Source organism: Aptenodytes patagonicus, chromosome 8 (assembly GCF_965638725.1).
Source record: "Aptenodytes patagonicus chromosome 8, bAptPat1.pri.cur, whole genome shotgun sequence".
Lineage (NCBI taxonomy): Eukaryota > Metazoa > Chordata > Aves > Sphenisciformes > Spheniscidae > Aptenodytes > Aptenodytes patagonicus.
The window spans coordinates 17,189,952-17,209,804 of record NC_134956.1 but is presented as its reverse complement, the minus strand read 5'-3'; the positions used below and the strand labels follow the sequence as shown (position 1 = coordinate 17,209,804).

The window sequence follows — 19,853 nt, the reverse complement described above, 5'->3', positions numbered from 1 at the left end:
CGCTGGCAGGAGCCAGGAGGACATGTTACCATCAGTGGAGGACTTCTGAAATTTGTTTCCTTTACACTTTTTAGCAGAATACTTTTCCATGGCCAAGAATATTCCTGAATGCAGACCTAGCACCGGGCACGGTGAAGGGGGGCAGGCTGGTTAGAGGGAATTAATCTCTCCTAAAATGAGAACAAGTAACAGCCATTTGGGAGAACTGAAAGGCAACACTTGTAAAAGTAATGATGGGGTTATAACCCAAAATGAATTCGTGAAACTCATTGCCACGAGATTTTATTAAGCTTAGCAAGATTGGATTTTTAAAGGAATATATAAAGTAACAGCTTGTTACTTAAAGTACAAATTGTTCTTCCGGAGGTTTTTTGCAGTCTCTTCACAGTCCTGACTGCAAGGGGGGGGAAGGAAATAAATGGGCTCTCAGCCCGTAATAGAGTGGCAGAGAGTATTTACTCAGTGTCTCTCCTTCCCAGTGCTCCAAGAGCTGCGGCGGGGGCACGCGGCGGCGGCGAGCCATGTGCGTGAACACCTACAACGATGTCCTGGACGACAGCAAGTGCAGTCAGCAGGAGAAGCTGACGGTGCAGCGATGCAGCGACTTCTTGTGCCCCCAGTGGAAAACTGGCGACTGGTCTGAGGTAGGTGCTGGTCACCAGGGTGGGCTCACCCTGCTGGTCCTCCACCCCGAGGGGCTGGTGCAGACAAAGTGCCTGCAAAGAGATATCCTTGCTCATCCCTCATGTTTTGTTTGCATAGCCTGCAAGTGCCATGCCCCGGGGTGTGGTGGCACCATGCCCCCTGCGGAAGGTCTCCCCAGGTCTGTGCAAAGGGAGGCTTGAGTCAGGCAGCAAAGCCGCTGGCCTTGTCACCACCGGTCAAGTGGCCGATTTCCTCTCTGCAAAGCCACAGGGGGTTAATTCCTCTCCAATCCTGCAGTAATTTCTCCCCAGTTTTTCCACGGTTCCTCTGCGGCTTTGGGAAGAAAAATACCTTCTGCCCTCATTTTTCCCTTGAGATCATCCTCACAAGCCCCGGCAGCTCCGGCTGTCACTGGAGGGCAGGATTTCACCCTACTAATATCTTGCTCAGCCTTCTTCCTGCTGTTTATTACCATTACCTCTTCCACTGCTGCTGGTGCCCTTCGCAGTGCAACAAAACCGTATCTTGATAGCCTTTTCCCTGCAGCAGGACCAGGGATGCTGGAGAACAGTCTTCAAAGGCTGCTCGTCACCTTTGTGGCCAAATAGCTCTCGTTTCTGTGAGTCACGTTCTTTTAGGAAATAATGAAAGCAATTAAATGGGAACAGGGATTGTTCTCTGCAAAATATCTGTCTTCTGGGTCGAGCTGCTGCCAGCCCGAGCCATGCCAGGGCAGTGGAAGAGATGCTTATAGCCTGCGGGAGCCAAGACCCTTATTGCCCACACTCAGAGCCAAGCAAGTTTTTCTGCAAGCCTTTGGCACCCCGTTGTGCACAGCTAAAGCCCTGTTGGGCAGTGCTGTGGCTTTACCCTACGTCGCACAGCTGCTGGAAGTAAAGAGCCTTCGTGGTCTTGCTTTGCCTGTGCTGACGGGTCCCAGCCTGGCTACACTCTCCACACTCCAGCCTCTGCTCTGGACCAGCTCCTGAGAGCAATCCCATCTCGTTGCAAGACACTTGCTTGTTTTCCAGTGCACGTGGTCATTAGCTAAATAGCCGCCTCTCAGCACCAGTTTTTAAGCGGTGATTTGCAGCGGGTCTCCAGGTTTCTTTTTCAGCGCCGGGGCAGGTGCTGAGCTGGCAGCGCATCCCCGGCACCGCCTGAGCTTGTGCTTTACTCCTCGCAGTGCCTGGTCACCTGTGGAAAAGGGCATAAACACCGCCAGACCTGGTGCCAGTTTGGAGAAGATCGATTAAATGACAGGTTTTGTGATCCCGAAACAAAGCCGGAGTCAGTGCAGACGTGCCAGCAGCAAGAGTGTGCTTCGTGGCAAGTGGGGCCGTGGGGCCAGGTACCGCAGAGCCACCGCGGGGCTCCCGGCCGGTGGGACCTGGGTGCTGGTGGCTGAGGCTGGGCGCTACCCTTTCATCCATATTCAGCAGCATAACTGCGTTAATTGATTTGCACACCAAAGCAGCCCTCTGTTCACTTGGGTTCAGCGGATGGGCAGTAATAACAGTACCTGCCCTTTGTGCTAAATTTAATCTGTGTCATACTAAATTGGCCGTGATTTTCAAAAAAGGGGTTTCCAAGGTTACACTACTAAATCCATATTTAGACACGTAAATACATGGCCTAATTTTCACAGAAAAGCTGCTCCCGTTGAATAGCTTTTGTTGCTTTTAATATTTTCCAGTTTCTGGGTTGGTGAGAGTTTTTTTTCCCGTTAAGATACAAGTTGTTCATTTCTCCCGGAGTGTTCTGGCATCTCCTTTTCCACAGAGCTGTTAGCTCTTGACTTAAAAAAAAAAAAGCAACAAACCCAGACCAGTTGTCCCAGTCAGACTTATTTTCCCATCAGCACAATTATTCATTAGCCGCCTGTGCTACCGTGGGGCTGACCAACCAATTTTAAAGGAGGATATGATGCAGGTTCTACCAGACTATGATTTACTGTGTGCAGCAAAGTAAATCATTTAAATGCTCGCACCTTCATTCCCGAGGAAGCAAGTGAAGCGTGCAGGGCTCTGGTGGGCACAGTGAATTAAAACTTTGACCTAATTTAAAGCTGAAATGCATGAAGTGGAGAGAAACCAGAAGGGAAGGTGGGTTTTATTTTTGCTGCTCATGCTGCGTCCCTAAACACAGGCTGGGCTGATTAATACTTTCTAACTGAAGCAGCTACTCAGACCCAACACTTCTTTCTCCCATCTGTCCTCTCCCAGTGCACGATGACTTGTGGCCAAGGTTACCAGATGAGAGCGGTGAAGTGTGTCGTGGGCACCTACGTGTCAGTGGTGGATGATAATGAGTGTAATGCTGCAACCAGGCCAACAGATACCCAGGTAAATCCTGCTGTCCCGTCTCCATCTTTTGCCAGCGTGCATACCGAGGCATCCAGGCTGCAGCTTCAGGGGATGTCTTGCTGCAGCAAAGGCTTGTCCTGAACGCCAGCCTGTGCAGAGCAGTATCTTGGTCCTCTAGGAGCTCGTGAGCTGAAGAAGCAGCAGTAGATGAATATGGGAAGACAACCGGAGAGTAGAAGGGTGCACTTCCTTTGGCTTGCACGGGGCCTGGGGTGCCTGTCTGCATTCTGGGCTCACTTGGCTGCAGGACCATTGCTGAGTGGTACAAATGACAACTAGGAGCCACCGTTTCTTGTCTGCTGCACGTGACAATACAGTGTATGGGCCAGCTGCAATTCCAGGTGCATCCCCCCTGGCCAGATAAATTGAGAAATGTTGCACACCCTTTGCAAATTTGCTGAAGAGGCTTTCCATGCTGTGTTCCCTGGTACTTGGAAGCAAACTTGTAAATTCCCATTTCAAGCAGAGGATGTGTCCGTGGTGTCTGAAGGACTTGAATAAAGCAGAACGTTACCATCTGTCTGTCATCTAGGGAAGTCGTAGTGCTGATGCCCTGCCCAGCTTCAGTCCTGCATGACTTCACAGAGTTTAACTAAGGCCACAACGTTTAGGAAAGGGCTGTTTTTCCCATGTATGGAGACCAGTTGCACTATAGTCAAGGGGTAACAAACCCACTTGCCGTCAGCCATCGCTTGGCATGCACATCTCCAGTGTAAGTAAAATCACAGCAATGCGGAAATCATTCATGCCATTTGTCAAGAGCCGCTCTCTCCCTTGCAGTGACGATCAGTATTAATTTCCTTTTTGGCAATGACTACTCATAGGCTCATGGAGTAAAGTCATGGCTATTCATAATTTCTGTTGCCAGACCTCCCAGGAGGTCCAGACAGGACCAGAACCCTCTTGTTAGGCACCGTACCAAGGCTGAGCAGAATGACATGCCTGTCCCCAAAACCTTGCATGCTTAGTGTGTGGTGAAGCTCAGCACATGGATATAGGTGGTCTGGTAGGCTTGCAGGGAATCAAAGGGCTGCAATCAGCTCAGCAGCGTAACCTTTATTAAGTGGGCTGCAGGTCTCGCTCTGAAGGAAAGGAGCTTTGAAGGGAGATAAAGTTGCTGCTTTGCAGATGTGTGTTCATATCAGAACTCTCTTAATGAACTTTCATCTTTTGCCCCAAAAACATCTGGTTTTAATGCACAGAGATGGCACATGGTTATGGGGATCCCTACTGTAGAGTTCCTAATAAGTCAAAAGTCCACCGAGGTTCTGCATATGAAGCCCTCGGGGTATTGATACCAAATTTTGCTGATTCACCAAGAGGACGCAAGGAGAAAGCCTGCCAACACACAAGCATGCAGGTCACAGATTTTCAAGACGTTGTGTGTGGTTGATAATTACATTGAAGAGGAGGTGGTTTAACTGAAACATCTGCAAATTCTTTATTTGCCTCTTTTCCCTCATGTATTTCATGTACAGGACTGTGAAATAGCAGCATGTCCACCCCATCCAAATAGTCCCGAAGCCAAGAGATCCATATCAGGCATTCACAGGACGCAGTGGAGATTTGGATCCTGGACACCGGTAAGCGTGTATCATAATACTTTCAGGATTATTTTACAGTAGACAATGTGATATTTTTAAATGCATTTGATGAACTTTTTGTTCCAAAGCCCTTGTAATATATATCGGGAAACTTTCTAGTGGGGTGCTTTTTGCTCTTCCCTAGTGCTCCGCAACGTGCGGGAAGGGTACCCGGATGAGATATGTCAGCTGTCGAGATGACCAGGGCTCGGTGGCTGACGAGTCAGCTTGTTTCCACCTCCCGAAGCCGTCATCTACGGAAACGTGCACCGTGATGCCGTGCGGGCAGTGGAAGGCCTTGGAGTGGAGCTCTGTAAGCATCGCGCTCTCTCTTGCAGGAGAGCCTTATAGACCTCGTTGCTGGAAACGTGTTTCATTAATCTGTTACGCTTGCCCTTTTATAACTGGGGAGATTAAGGTTTTCTGCTGTTCATTATTCGCAATAGCTGTCTGCCTGATTTTCAAAGCTGGAAATGTGACTGTGTCTCCTTTTCCCACTGTAATGCAGTGCTCGGTGACTTGTGGTCAAGGTAAGGCAACGCGACAAGTGATCTGCATCAATTACAGTGACCAGCTGGTGGATAGGAGTGAGTGCGATCCAGACGACCTCCCTGCCACCGAGCAAGACTGCTCCATGTCTCCTTGTCATCCAAACAGCCATGACTACGGCAGGCCCATCCACCCTTTCCTCTATCCGGATCATCGCCTGAAACTGCACCCCGGAGGCAGCCCGAACCGAAACCGTGCACATATACCAGGAGGCAATCAGTGGAGGATTGGCCCCTGGGGTGCTGTAAGTGCCCTGATTTTCTTATTTCTGGTTTCTTTCTTTGGTTTTTTCCCCCCTGGGCTAATCCAGGCTTTTCTTAACGTCACCACGCAGGGAAAAGAAGGACCCTTCTCCCCTCCTTCTGCTCTCTGCTCACACAAACAAGTGTTGCAGTCGGGTGCAGGCATCACTTCCCAGCCTCTCACACCTGGTATCTCCAAGGCTCTCCAGGCAGAAAGCTGACGGCATCATTTTCCATGAGGCAAAGGCCAACCTCTGCTTCTGGGCTGTCTCCCGGGACGTTTACAGCTGCGCAGAGCTCTTGCCAAAGCACAGCAGAGCCTTAATGCCAGCTCCTCTCAGTCCAACCAGTTTGCAGCGCTTTATCACGGAAGTCCCCAAAGGGAATTAAGCGCAAATGGGATGTCAAACACTGCATTAAAGGCAGTGGGGATTACTCACCTGCTTAAAACTAGGCTCATGTTTATTTTCTTTGCTTACTCAGCACCTAAGTCATTGCACTGCTATTAGTAATAGCTGGGGTTTGAAGTTAATAATGCCTGTTAGCTGTATTAAATTTCTAGCTGCTCATTCCCACGGTGCAAGGCGCTGGGAATGCAGAATTATTCCGGGACTCAGCGAAGCCGTGGGCAATTGTGTCTTTCAGTGCTCTAGCACGTGTGCGGGGGGGTTCCAGCGGCGGGTTGTGGTGTGCCAGGATGAAAACGGATACACCGCAAATAACTGCGATGAGAAAAGCAAACCCATGGAGCAGAGATCGTGCGAATCTGGCCCCTGTCCTCAGTGGGCTTATGGCAACTGGGGAGAGGTGAGTGCACCATTCATCCTGGGCTCCCTGCACAGGGGAAGGCTTTCATTAGCAGGTGGCTGAAAAATGGCAGAAGAGGGGGATATTGCGGTGACATTTATTAGAAAGACTGGAGCATGAAAGGCAGCTTCTGATAAATGAGTGAACCCTAGCAACTGCTTGGCGGTGTTTTCCGTTCCATTTGTCATGGGAAAATTTTCTTCCCAGGCAAAAGCAAATTCTACAAAAATTGAGTTTTTCTTTTTTTTCTTTTTAAGATAAGTCCAGTTTAAGTGAAGGCCTTTTTTTCTTAATAAAAACACTGCTCCCTTCTGAAAATTTGTCTGAGACGAGCAATTAGAGACGTTAGCCTCCAGTATCGTGTTGAGTCTGGCAGTGTCATTGTGAAGCAGCACGAACAGCTTTAGGAAGAGAGAAGCTGAAGCAGCTGATGCCCCATCTGAGGCTCATGCAGCATTTGGGGGGATTTGGCCCGAGTGGGTTGGTTGGGAACAGAAACAACCATTTGGTCTTGAGAGGCGCTAGTGCTTCGAGCGACCGGTCGGCAGTATTTTTGCTGCCCAGACGGTGATTGCTCTGTCCTCTGCTGACTTCCAGTGCACGAAGCCATGCGGGGCAGGGACAAGAACACGGCTGGTGGTGTGCCAGCGCCCTAATGGAGAAAGGTTTACGGATCTGAGCTGTGAAATCCTTGACAAGCCACCGGATAGAGAGCAGTGCAATGTGCAGGACTGTCCTAGAGATGCTGCCTGGAGCGCTGGTCCTTGGAGCTCGGTACGACCATAAACTCTTTCTCTTTGTGAACCGTTTTGTGGATGTCCCGTAACAACAGATTTAATTTGCTTCAAACCAAGGTGCTAATGCTTCGTGTCTTAAAACTGCACTTAAAGAGGATTATTGACAATATATTCAGAATAACACCTGTTCAGGAAGGGCTTACATTAGGGGAGCTCGAGTCCTTTAATTTAAAAGGCACTTTCTGCTAAGTAGCCACCTTTGTCCGTTTTATTACACTCTGCGAGCGCTGTGCATTGTGAGTCTTGGTTCTGACTGAGTTCTTTGCATATGGATTTAAACCTGGCATTTAAGCAGTACATTTCCATTGAAGTTAAATTGTTCTGATATTTAATGGTAATGCTGCACTGTGCACCTACTGGTTAACCAGTCGCGTGTTCTCTGCCAAAAGCAAGATGACAGGGGAAAATGTGTACTAAATTGCATCAACTCCCAAGCATGTAGAGGTGTATAGGGGTGTGTGCGTGTCCCTACCTGCCCCCACACACAGCTATATAGAAACACGCGCGCATTCACACCCGTGCTCTATTTCTTTTCCCGTGTATGTATCATACGAGTGTGATGCATTGTGCAAAGGCACCTGTAAGCTGTTCTCATGCTTCGCTCTGGTTCTGGAGAGTTATTGTCTGGCCTGATCTCCAGCTGCTGCTCTAGATACCGTTAAGTCAGCAAGGGATCAGCAAGGTGGTGGAAGGCTTAAAACCCTGGGATTTTTCTAATAACAAAATAGTGTTACAGACGTATAGCGTATACAGACAGCAGAGTTGTCTTACACTGCTCCTTTGCCGCTGGAGGAGTCCGCTACAGAGATGCTCTTGCAATGGCAGAGCAGCCCTGAGCCAGGGGGCTGGGATGCTATTTTGGGTCCCACGGCTTTGAAATTCTCCCTGCCCAGAGCAGCACCTTCTGCTCGGCGCGGAGCCCCGCTGCGCCAAGGCGAGTGACGCCTGGGGCGCTTCTGGCATGCTGGAATCCACGGACCTGCCGGTTTTGGAGTGGCCTTCAAACAAATGTCGACCTTTATTGTGTATTTTGTTATAAAAGCATTCGAAGAAAATTTAAAAAAAAAAAATTTAATCTGACTCAAAAGCACTTTATAGGGAAAAAAAAAAAAAAGAGGTCTGTTTGTAATGTATTAGACTTCCTTAATTGTCATGGTTTGAAAAGTCATCTTGCTAAAAGGTAACCGCACTCTCGTTTCTGTGGGTGCTTTCAGTAACGCGGATGCCTTCAGTAACGCTCCTCAATATTTTTACCATACCTCAGTGAGTTATGCAATAGCCATAAAACTGCTGAACTGGTGTTTTATACGGTGCTTCACCAGTACAAGGGACAGCGATATGAAATATTTCATTTGAGGTGCTAATGTATCACTTGCACGCTGATATAGTTGGTGCTAAAAATGAGCGAGGTGAGCTAAGCAGAGCTAGCAACCTGTGCGGTGGCGTCCCCGCAGAGTTACCGGCTGGGAGTTGCTGCCAACCTTTGTTACCTGTGCTGGACCATTTGCAAGAACCAAAGGTGTGGACAGAGTTGTGTTGCATTTTGATGTCGCTCAGCGTTCAGCCTCTTCACAGCTCTTCAGGAGCAGGCTCCAGGGCTGCGTCTGCTCCTCTGTGTGCAGCCCTGTATTTTGGTTTGGGGTGGGTTTTTTTAACCCCGGAAAAATTCCCTTGACTCTACTAAGTTGTGTTAACCTTGGTGGGTTGTCCTTGCTCGGGGAGCGGGTGGGATGTCAGAGGGTAGGGGCATCCTATCCTGCCTGCGGCATCTCCTCCCGGCTGCCCGCAGGGCTCGCAGCCCCCTGCCCTCCCGCAGGTGAAGGGGCTGCAGTGCTGAGCCCCAGTCGTTGCCACAAAATGACTTGATTTTTCGGGTCTTACTACCGAGGTGTCATTTGGCTCTGAGGTAGGGGACCCTGGAGCTGTTTGAAGACTGTATTGTATCTATGGGGTCAACAGGGCTTCGTGTCCCTCCTGCAAAATACTCCACATATATGTCTACCTCGTGCTACTACTGTAGGTAGTAACATCCAAATTTTTTTTCTTTAGTGTGGTATCACCTGGATTTGCTTTAGCTCTGTCGTTGGTTGCAAACATCATTCTGTAGCTGTACATACTTCATCTGTTGGGATGGAGTGTCACTACCATATTTTTTTGGTCACTTTTGAAACAAGAGTATAGTATTAGCTGAAACTTTTCAGCAGTATGGATTTATGTATTTATGTAAAAGTGTATTTATTTTTCCAATATTGTTATTTAATTTTATATAAATATTGCATACATTTACAATGTTTAATGTTAATGTTGAACAGTGAAAATTAAAGACAAGTAGAATGTAATCATAAATGAATTTGTATAATGATTTCTTGAGTCTTTTGCTAAATTAAGATCACATACATAGTTTTGGTAACTTTTACTAAATTTTCTGAAATGGTACTGCATCTTTTGACTTGCTTTTCTTTTACTTGCTTTGTTCTCCAACAAACTGTCATTCTCAATAATTAAACCAACACAGTTAAAAGTGTCTGAATTATGAAGTTTGGATAACTAATTTCTTGCAAGCATCCGATTGGCTTAGCTTCACTCAAGTTTAGTGAAATTAGTACTATAAAATACACACAAATTTACAGCAGAGATAGTCTGAAGAGTCCAACCCTCAGTCCTCAGGCGAAATTCCACTGGGGTTTTATACAGTAAACAAATGATTTTATCTGGCTGGTTAAATCCAGGTTTTAAAGAGAAAATTAAATGAATAAACAGATTCTGTATGTAAATGATAATTTTATAACAGGAGACTGGTGAGATGCCTTGTTATTATAATGTATGTTCAAAGAGGACTAAGAGGAGGTGACACTTTTTATTTCCTTGCTTATTTAAGAACATGTATTTAAACACTGCAGAATTGTACGCCATGTGAATAGACCTGACCTTTTTATTAAAATAATGCTTTAGAAAACATGCAGAGACTGTCACCAGGATACAGAGAGTGTTTTTTCTCCTCTGAATGCCTTATAGTATGAACGCAGATCTCCATACATGCTCTCGAATACCGAGAGGAAATCTCGCCATGTTCCCCGGAACGAGGGAGATGCTCACGGAGAGTATTATCCATCACTTCACTTAAAACCCAAGGCTGAACCCACTTCTCTCGGAGCAGATCTGCTCCTTGCAATAATCTCCGTGAAATTTTGATGCTGTAGAGTTACCATAATATACAGCTGTATCCTGATACAATTTATGAATAATGCTGAATTCATGCATTCATTGTCATGGGCTTGTCGTTCTTTCCGAGTTAGGAAACAGGCACAGATAAGGTAAAACAATTATATCTCACAGCACCCTGTCCTGGTTCAGTCGGGTGAGTCATCTGGACTTCACTGCAGTGGGATAGTAATCATTTGAATTTGACTTGTGGAAAATCGGTGGGTGGACGGTTTTTAGGGTTTGGTTGTGTTTTTTTTTTTTCCTAAAGACTATTATAATTTTAAAAGTAATCTTCTTTGTCAAGTACTTATCGCTCTTGGGTATCAAAAGTTCCAGCTGCTAACGCAATGGTTGTGTAGCTCTTAGTGCCTGCAAAACGTCGGTGTGTGCTTCCCAGCTCTTTATCGAATAGGCAGAAATGCCAGTATCTTAGTCTTTGAGGGCCTTTTGATCTAATAGTGAAGAATTGGAAGCTTAGCGTAAAATAATTAGAATATTAGCTGGCTAAGCTCCAGACTCTGTAATTGTCGATGTGAATTCAGGTTTGAGTTAGGGCAACGATGCCGTGTCCCCCTTAGCCAGAGCTGGAAGCTGCTGGCGTTGATGGCTTCGCAGGGTTCTTCGGCTGTGCACGGGGATGCAGGTAGCGGCAAAGGGGCTCCGGTGGGAAGTGGGAGGACTGCCTGGCCAACATCTGTCTCAGGGAGCTGGCACTCAGGAATTTTAATCTTAAAATTGGTGTCAATGGAAAGTTCACGTTATTTGTATTTAATTCTGTCAAAGCCCCCAATATGTTGTTTACGAAATGCCCTCCCCATGAAGCTGGCTGAAAATAGGCCGTTCAACAGCAATATTCTCCATGTCATTGTTCTGATAATATTCTTAGCAGGCAGGATGTCAGCTCTTGCTAAGACAGAAGTGATAACCGGGGGCAGATTTGGTTGCAAGTGTATATAACTCTGCTGTTCTCTTCCTCTCTTCTGCAGAAAATGAATTTGCTGTGACAGCAGCATTAGCGAGCTGCTGTATGATTCTTTACACATGTTTTTGCAATAACAAAGCCATCCTTGAAAATTAAGTGATAGGCACGCTGAACTCTCCAGTCACTCAGTGATTCACGTTGCTTTTTCTGTCCTTCATTCATACGATGTTGGTTCAGGCTCTGAGACTGTGACAGCAAGTCTGTATTTCTCTGCAGTGCCAGGTATTATCAGAAAACTAATAAAAACAATCCTACCCTGAGAGCCTGTGGGGGAAGGACAAATGTTGCTGCAGAAGAGGAAGGCTGCACGTATGGTCCCAGCACCCATAGCCCAGGCAGAGGGATGCACTAGGTGGCTTGCATGCCTTTAGAAAAACAGATAGAAATAGATGCCTTAGTGAAGATTGAATAAAGCTGATCCAGACCAAAATGAGAACTTGGTAGCCTATGGATATCCCCAGCCATCTGTCTGAAACTGTCTCCATCTCAGAGCTGTTTACTGTACGCTTAGGCTGGCCCACCAAGGCTGTTGTCCCTCTTGGGTTCCCGGCTGTCTCCCTTCTAGGATCGCTCAGACCGACTGACTCCAGGGACTGCCGGTTTGGTGTGCTGATGAAAGGCAAGAAGTTGTCTGCTTTGATTCCCCGGTCAGAAAAAGGCCTTTGACAGTGCAGACCTCTCTGCTTTTGTTTTAAAAAAGCAAACCAGATCCGTTTCAGCCCTTCCCTGTACGCCCTGCTGTGGTCACCTGTCCAGAGCATCCCACCACCAGTGCCCAGCTTCAGCCACCCTCCAAAACTGCACGTCCCTGGGTGATAGCTGGTGCCAGCTGTCTTAACATCCACCTGTTCACTGTCTCGTGCCCTTCTTGGAGCTCATCCCAGAGGGTAAATGCAGTTGGGATTTTGTTTGTAGAGTTTCAGCCCATTGCTTCACCGGGGCAGCAACGATGGATGTTTCTGTGGCTCTTTCCTTGGCTCAATGCCCACCATCGCTGCTGAGACTCAGAGCCACAGCTGGTGGCTCTAAGCCAGTTACAGGTGGGTGAAGCCAGTGGTGCCCAGTTGCCTGGCAGAGGAACATCACTTTATTCACCTCTTGCTACTCTAAAATCTCCAATTTTTAGTTTCCTTTCCATTTTTGTTGTTTGCCTATCATCACCGGACATCTTTCATTGCCATTTCTGTTTCTCATTAGATAAGGAGAACTGTATAGGTATGCTTTTGCTATCGGTTCTGCTGTCTCCTATTTGCTAGTGTTGATGCTCCATGAGCAGGAAAACAGCTGTGGAAGCCCATCTGCTACACCCCAGGTGAGGGACCACCCTGCGGCACTGTGTGCTTAACACTGTGCCTGCACTTAAGTGCTTTGCTGGATCAGCTCCTCGCAGGACTCATTTCCTGCAACTTAATGCTCAGCTGTCGCAATCCACACTCCTCCCTTGCAGGCACCCGTTAGTCTTTGCACCTGCTGTGATCTGACCTGGTGGTTAAATCTAGTGTCTTCTAGTCTGATGGAGAGGTAAAAGGAGCGTCCCCTCTAACCTCCCTTAATCCAATGACCAAATGCTGGGGAAGTGCCAGGGTAACGAGCTGCAGAGAATGGCCAGTCTCGTCTGCTCTCCTGCCGCTGCCAGGACAGACGCAAGCTGGACCAGTGGTTGGACTCAGGAAGGTTATTTTTTTGTATCTTGAAACTTTTCTCTTTCCCCCGCCCCCAGATGTTGCATCCTTTCCCAGGTTCCTCAGCGCGCTTTCCCGGTCAGAGCAGGTAACTCCATTAGTATTCACTGATGTTTCTTACCATGTATAGTCCAACTCATGCTTCTGTCCTAACTTACTGTAAAATACTTGCCTTTCTCCTCCCAAAGAGGTGCAGTGGCTGTTTGGCTGCATTTGGTGTGCCTCCGTTGTTGCCTTTTTGCACCTCGCCTCTTACACATTTTCTCGATGAGATGGTAATTTTCTAGGCTGCACACAGCTGGCCTGAACTTGAACAGCAAGTGGTGGGACTGCTGTTGAGCAATGACTGGCTGAAGCCAGTCTTGGTTGGCCCACCCATGGCTGCTGGCTTCGTAAAGTCTGCAGACCTCCTATACACGCACATATGCACATGCTCACACACACACAGGAGAAATAAAGCAATAAATAAAAGGGCAATTGCTGGGAACATGTCTCCCAAAGCACTGGCTTTGAGTGCACTAATTGAAATAGGCATTAGACGCGTTAGAGCAGTAACATGCTTTCAAGGATGAGCTGTGAAGTTCAGCATCTTCAAGCAGACCCCTGAGCGGGGCGTTGGGAGGTCTGCGTGCGTTTTTGCCTACATTCCACATTCACGCTGTGTACCCCAAACTGCAATAATTGCTGTTGCTCATACCCTAGGGATTGCAGCATTTAGAAACAAGGATGTGTGATGATGAGGGGCACTAAGCACAAAGACATTTACTGTGTTTCTAACTTTTCTGGTGACTGATTTGTGCAGTCATTAAGGAAAATGATGTAGTCAATCTTGTTCCAAAGGCACTTAATGCTCTATTCATGTTTTAATTTTTACTCGCTCACAGGGAAGGCAAGTGAGCCAGCAGCATGGATGAAAATCTGTCTGATGCCCAAGACCGTATGCAGGCTGACAAACAGTATTTCATCCCTAGTGCATTAAGCCAAGATTTTTCTTTATAAAACTGGGGAGCAAGAAGCAGCCCAGCGCTCCTACAAACCCCCAGTGTGCTGCACACCTGTGCAATAGGGCTGACATTCCTTGGAGAGCCCTTTACTTTGTGTTTCACTCCATCCCACACGGAGAAATCCTATTCTTGAATGGGACTTCTAAATGGCATTATAATACAACTGTTCACTAAAAATATGAAGTGTCAGTTAGCCTAGGCTGCTTGCTGTTTCAATTGCTACTTTCTTAAAAGTGCCACAGCATGGAAAATAGGCTTCATCAGTGCCTTCCACATCCCATTATACCGATGTCCTCAGATAGCTCGCACATCTCCTCCTAATTTGAGGAAATGCCATCTAATGCCTCCTTCCCTGGAGAGACCTGCAGTGGCTATTTGGGGGCTTTTGCTTGTTTGTTGTTCAAGTTAAATAGCGTGGAGCAGGGCAGGGACGCAGCTTTTAAGGCAGCTTTTTGTGTTCACAGCCCTGCTGACTTCTGCACCTGGTGAAGTCTTTGTATGGGATGTAACAACAAGGCAGGGGAAAGAGGGGGAGAAGATGTTACTTACTAGGTGGACACCATAGAAGAGGAGATGCATGGCTTCTCCTGCTGCAGTTACCTGCTTTTCTCACGTATATCCTGTGAGGTTTCCCAGCTCAGGGAAGTTATTGTATTGACTTCAGTGCTCAGAGCCTTAAATCTTGCAGGAGTTAGAGCCCAAGAGCATCCTTTCCTCTGGGACAGCCTGTGCTGCTGGAGGAACGGGCTCCAAACGCACCAGTGTCTTCTTTCTGCTGCAGCAACACATCAAGTTGTACTCTTCTCTTTGAGAAATACCCCCCCCCTTTTTTTCCCCTCTTTTTTTTTTTTTTTAACCTGTTGTGAGACATCATCCCGAGTCCCTGGCCAGTCTCTGTGGCTTGGTTCAGCAGCAGGAAGGTGAAGGTTTAGTGGATTGTTTTATTTCTCCCTTTTGCAAATAATCACTTGGGAAACTCTATGCCTCTGCCGCAAAGCTGAGAGCAGAGCAGCCGGAGGATGGAGACCCCGCGTGCACTGCTCTGTGAGCCAGCATGGGTGTTCCCTCTCGCCCGTGCCCGGGGCGAGGAGCGCTCCTTGGGGACACTGGGGCAAAGCCTGCTCTTGTGCCTGCCAAGGGCTGCTCTCCGGCTCCAGGAGGGCTCCTTGGGACTTCCGCAGCGGTTCTGGACAATGCTTACAGACATACTTGGACCATACACTCCTAAATCCCTAATGTTCATGTCTTTTTTTCAATCCTCCCATTCCTCTGGGAAGTCAGCACGGATTAAGTACTTCTAAAGTCTCTTCCAAACTGCAGTGCAATACTTTGATTTGTTTTGCTCAGGTCTCTGGTCCAGTTGCCCTCCCTCGAATGTAGAGACCACTCTTCCCTTTTAAATGTGCAAGAATCAGATGTATTTTCTGGCCTCGTGTGCTCTCGGCAGCTGTGTGCGTTAACGTATGGCTCCCTCTTACAGTTTTGCAGGAAGGGAAAGCCCGGCTGGGTGAATCCAGCCCTGTGCGCCACGTTCCCACCCTGCAGGCATGGTCTTCTCACTGTGCTGATGCAGGCGGGTGTAAGACCACGCTAAAGGTAGAAGGAACAAGGTGTCAAAGCAGCTGGGAACAAATATTTCCTAAACGTCTCCTGAAGTGCTACAGCCACTGGAGAAACTATAGCGTGGAGCTGCACCCTTGTTTTAAGCCTGTTGCTTGTCTCACTGAATCCAAGGGAGTTACCTGCTAAAATACCTTGCTGTTGTGAAGCTAATTAAGTTAGTTAGGATGCCACAGAGCCTCTGTTGCTGGATAACACACAAAGGCTCAGGCATTTTAAGACTTCTAGTAAAGATTCAGCTGGCGAGGAAGGATCCAGGCTTTCCTTGGTGGTGTGTCTTCTGACGTCGTTTGCGTTCGAGAGACTGCAGAGGTACAGATGTCATATGGCTGTGATTTCAGCATCTGATAGCAGCAGTGTAAGTTACAGTAAGAGCTGATGTATACTAGTAGGATGCTGAAATGTAACTATGAGGGTGTGTGGTTGGGCTCTGCGTGCAGCTGGAGAAGTTTGCTGACATCCAGGAGTGCAGCCCCTCACGGAAAGGGGGTGTAAAGCGTTGTAGGGCTCTGTCATTTTTCTGCTTTATTTCATCCAGCACATGTTTCGGCTCAGACTGTTGGAAAGGAGGAATGAGGGCTTACTTACGAACACTTACTTTCCATATAATCCTTAATGTGTGGAAATCTAAACCTACAAGGATTGATTTTAATTTCCTCCATAAAGTTGTTCCTGGCAGAATCTGATAAAGCCGTTTTTAGTCTAATTTTTCCCAGCCTTGCCCTTGGTGAGCTATCAGAGCATACCTATCTTTAGGAATTCATTTGGTCATCACCACAGCTTGCATTCATTATCTCAAATACCTCCCAAATCGTCGGCTGATGCATGGGGGCCTGGAAAAGTGGTCTGACAGCATTTTCTGAAACTTTTCACTTTTGGGGGAGAATGTCCCCAGATTCTTGCTGGTGGTTTGTTTTCCTGCCCCGCGTTGAGCTGCCTGTTCAGCGCAGAAAGTTAACAAGAAGCGGAGCCGCTCCATAGCTCTTGACTGCTCTGCGCTGCCTCTTTCTTTTCAACAAGATTTGCTTATTTGTGCCCAGGGTTGTTGAGTCCTTTAGGTGCCAGACCAACCTCGCTCCCAGCCTTCAGCCTGGCAGTGGCACGGCCGTGACACAAGCTCCCGGTGCAGAAGAGCAGGTCACGGTCTCCTGCAGGAGGGTCAGAACCTGGGCCCAACCAGACAGAAATTTTGTACAAATTTTTAAGAGCCTTTGGGGTACGTATTCTGGTTTTTACCTACTACCAGCCCGGTGAATCAAGTAGCAACCTTCCGATGTTAGAGAGGTCTTAATGAACAAGATGTATCCTCACCTTCCAGAATGTCGGAGTAGGAAATGCAGCAAGGGTTAGTTTAAAGCAATTTGCACATACTTGGTAAAACAGAATGATCTTCGCCATTCCTGAACTCTGAAACAGAAAACAAATTTCTGTGGAAACAAAAACACCAGCTTGCCGCTGCGCTGGAGCAGAGCGATGCATTGCAGGGGAGATTTAGCATCGTGTTCTGACTTTTCTGGAAACAGTTGATATGGAAATATTTTTGTCATATTTATTTAAACTTTTTTCTTGCATTTATTTAAACTAGGCAGTATATTTATTTGAAAAAATCAGCAGCATGCCAATCCCCAGTTCTTGGCATGTTAACAAAACTAATCACGCAATCCCTTAAATCTGTGCTCATATGCTTTGATCCTAATGCTATTAGGAAAGTCCTTTTGTTCTTATTCTCTATGGAAAGCACCAGGTGTGACTTGTGGTAGTTTTAGGAGATAATAAAGATAATAACAAGAGGAAGGTTTACTACAGTCTTTAGTGTAAGGGCTATAGCTGATTTTTGAAATAGTACTTCTCTACTATTTTATGTGCCATACTCATCTTGGTTTTTTTAAGAAACAACACAATGTGTTGTTTTCACACCATCCTGCATGCCTGGCTATCCTCCCAGGTTCACCCAGGGGTGCTATTTGTTGCCGTACCTCTACCAGAGGCTGGAAACAACATTTCAGAGACACATGTTCAAGCCCTTGAGGGGAGGCAGAGGCAGGCAGACCATGGGCATGCCCAAGTGCATGTGATTCTTGACTCTAGGAAGCTGGTGAGTGAAAAAAGTCAATACAGTACCTTGGCTACACCTTCAGGGCTGGATTCAGAGGTGATTAAAACCAGTAGAAGTCTTTCTGTTGACTTCAAAGTGCCTTGGATGAGGCTGCTATTCCACAGACAGCCACCCGTCCATCCCCAGTACTCTGAGGTATTTTCTATGGGAGGTGGGGGGATAGGAAAGAAATCAAGAAAAAGAAAGAGGAATATGAAAGGAGTGGTTTTATCTGTGCTTTTCAAATGTTTTAAAGAAGGCAAGGTGAAAGCTTACCTCACTATGGCACTGTTATTGATAGATACCATAAGCGGGCGGCAGCGTTTGCAGCGATGAAGAGTTCTGCTAATGAAATGCAAAGTTTCCCCAGGGTCCACAATAAATGATGAGGCTGATGGCAGTAGCTAGGTGTATTGCTTCCCTAAGTCACGTGGCGTTGAGATGAAGCCCACTATTAAGTTATTTTCTGCATGTGGCTCACATATGCTTAAAACCTACGTGCCAAATAAAAGTTGGAAATACCTGAGATTAATTAGAAGGCAGTTATGAAGTAGACTCTTTGCAAAGAAATTTTCAGTCTCCGATACTTGGTTACATTAGCTTATTCAACCTCTCTTTTCTGTCAGTGCAAATGAGATCATAACTCACATGTGCATGAAAGCAAATGAGTGGTTTAGATATAAAAATGCACAGCTGCCTAACTTTGATTTGTATTAAAGACAGACAGAAATTATTAATTCCAGCGTCTTGGGAATTACATTTAAGTGATACCAAAGTTAGGCAAATTAAGCCTCAACCTCTCCATGCACCAAGGTATGCATGCAGTCTTGTTGTTTGATAGTGGGATAGCAAGATAAATGGCAGAATCGGGCTCCACACCAAAGTTAAGCCATTTGTAGAAGGGGGATAACAATTCTGGAAATGACTAGCACCGTATTATTTGTGACATCAAATATTTATCAACCAACTTCAGGTCCCCAGAAACGTCCTGGCGTTGTTGCACAATGTGGTTATTCTTCCTTTAGAATAAGTAGCAGATCCAATGGATTTTTTAAATTAGAGAAAGATGCACTTGGCTGTACCGGCTCGGGATGTGGGGCAAGAGAGAGTCCTGTTCAGGTGTGTGAATTTACTCTCTAAGCTTTGGCTGTCACAGTAAAGTGGCATCAACCTGCATGGAGAGCGCTTACTGAGGAGCACTCGAATTTTTGCCGAAGTATTAGTGCTGGCATTTAGTCCAAAGATAGTAAATGGATGAAAGTATTAGAAATTTATAACTGGGTTCGGTAGGATTTGACATTTCCTTCTTGCTGCTGACGTTCATTGCCTGGGGAGAGATGTAGAAAGAATGAAAAAATCGATTTCTGATGAAATTTGAAGGCTTATAAAAATAGGATAACATTAACTCAGTCTTTTTTCTGTTGATACTAAAGAAAAAAATTGAAGTTTATGAATCTGGGTAACTCATGAAAGTCTTATTTTAGAACAAGGGACAGCATTTCCTCTGTTTCTCAGTGCAAGGTTGAACGTTGCTCTTTGGGGGTTTTGGCTGTCTTGAAATTGGAGCTGGGCTCGGGAAAACTCAGGGGCGGCCATCCCTGCCACAGGCTCACCTGGCTTCCCGCCTCTCGCAGAGGAGCATCATTAATGGCCCTTAAACCCTACTGATGGCAAGGGGACGTCAGCTACCTTTTGTCGATCTGTAACGGTCTTGCAGCAGGGAAACAGCCTTTTTCAGAACATTGCTTATGCAAGTTTTTAAGCAGCAACGTCTGATCTTATGAGTTACATCCATTTCTCTCCACGTTGGTCTGAACTTTTCCATTTTGGAGCAAGTTACTCCTCTCTCGCTCGTTCTTTGTGTACCTCTTAACACAATAGGGGCTGAACGAGTTGGAAATAGTGCTGTAATTTAAAATAATCACAGTTGTCAATGCATATGCCAATTTCTATTCTAACGGATCTTCCAGAGGTGCTACATATATAAATTGTAGTTTTTTAGGTTTCAAATGTATTCATAGGCTGGGAAGAGCTTGGGCTGTAATTTATTTCTTAGGAAATATACTGATGGAGTGGCTCCAAAACGAAGGAAGAAGCCTCATCTCTGAAAAGAAAGCAGAACATTTTATATTGAGAGATGGTTGAAACAGTGTGTTTGTGCTCAAGGATTAAACCAGGATGCTTGTGACATAGCATGTAATGAATTGCATAACATGTAATGAAGAAATTGAAGCTGAGTCTGTGGTGCATCATGCTGAGTAAGAGGCTTGTTCTACA

General features: G+C 46.5%; 1 protein-coding gene across 6 annotated transcripts in view; it reads left to right on the top strand.

Moving 5' to 3' along the window:
- Window positions 1-19,853, top strand: part of ADAMTS9 (ADAM metallopeptidase with thrombospondin type 1 motif 9) — an 84,650-nt gene that overhangs the window by 40,282 nt on the left and 24,515 nt on the right. For all 6 annotated transcript variants that reach the window (XM_076346577.1, XM_076346579.1, XM_076346578.1 and 3 more), the window contains exons 21-28: window positions 480-644; window positions 1,832-1,996; window positions 2,871-2,990; window positions 4,490-4,594; window positions 4,740-4,907; window positions 5,103-5,387; window positions 6,031-6,192; window positions 6,790-6,966. In XM_076346577.1, coding sequence (XP_076202692.1) covers window positions 480-644; window positions 1,832-1,996; window positions 2,871-2,990; window positions 4,490-4,594; window positions 4,740-4,907; window positions 5,103-5,387; window positions 6,031-6,192; window positions 6,790-6,966 — 1,347 coding nt within the window. The remainder of the gene's footprint in view (window positions 1-479; window positions 645-1,831; window positions 1,997-2,870; window positions 2,991-4,489; window positions 4,595-4,739; window positions 4,908-5,102; window positions 5,388-6,030; window positions 6,193-6,789; window positions 6,967-19,853) is intronic.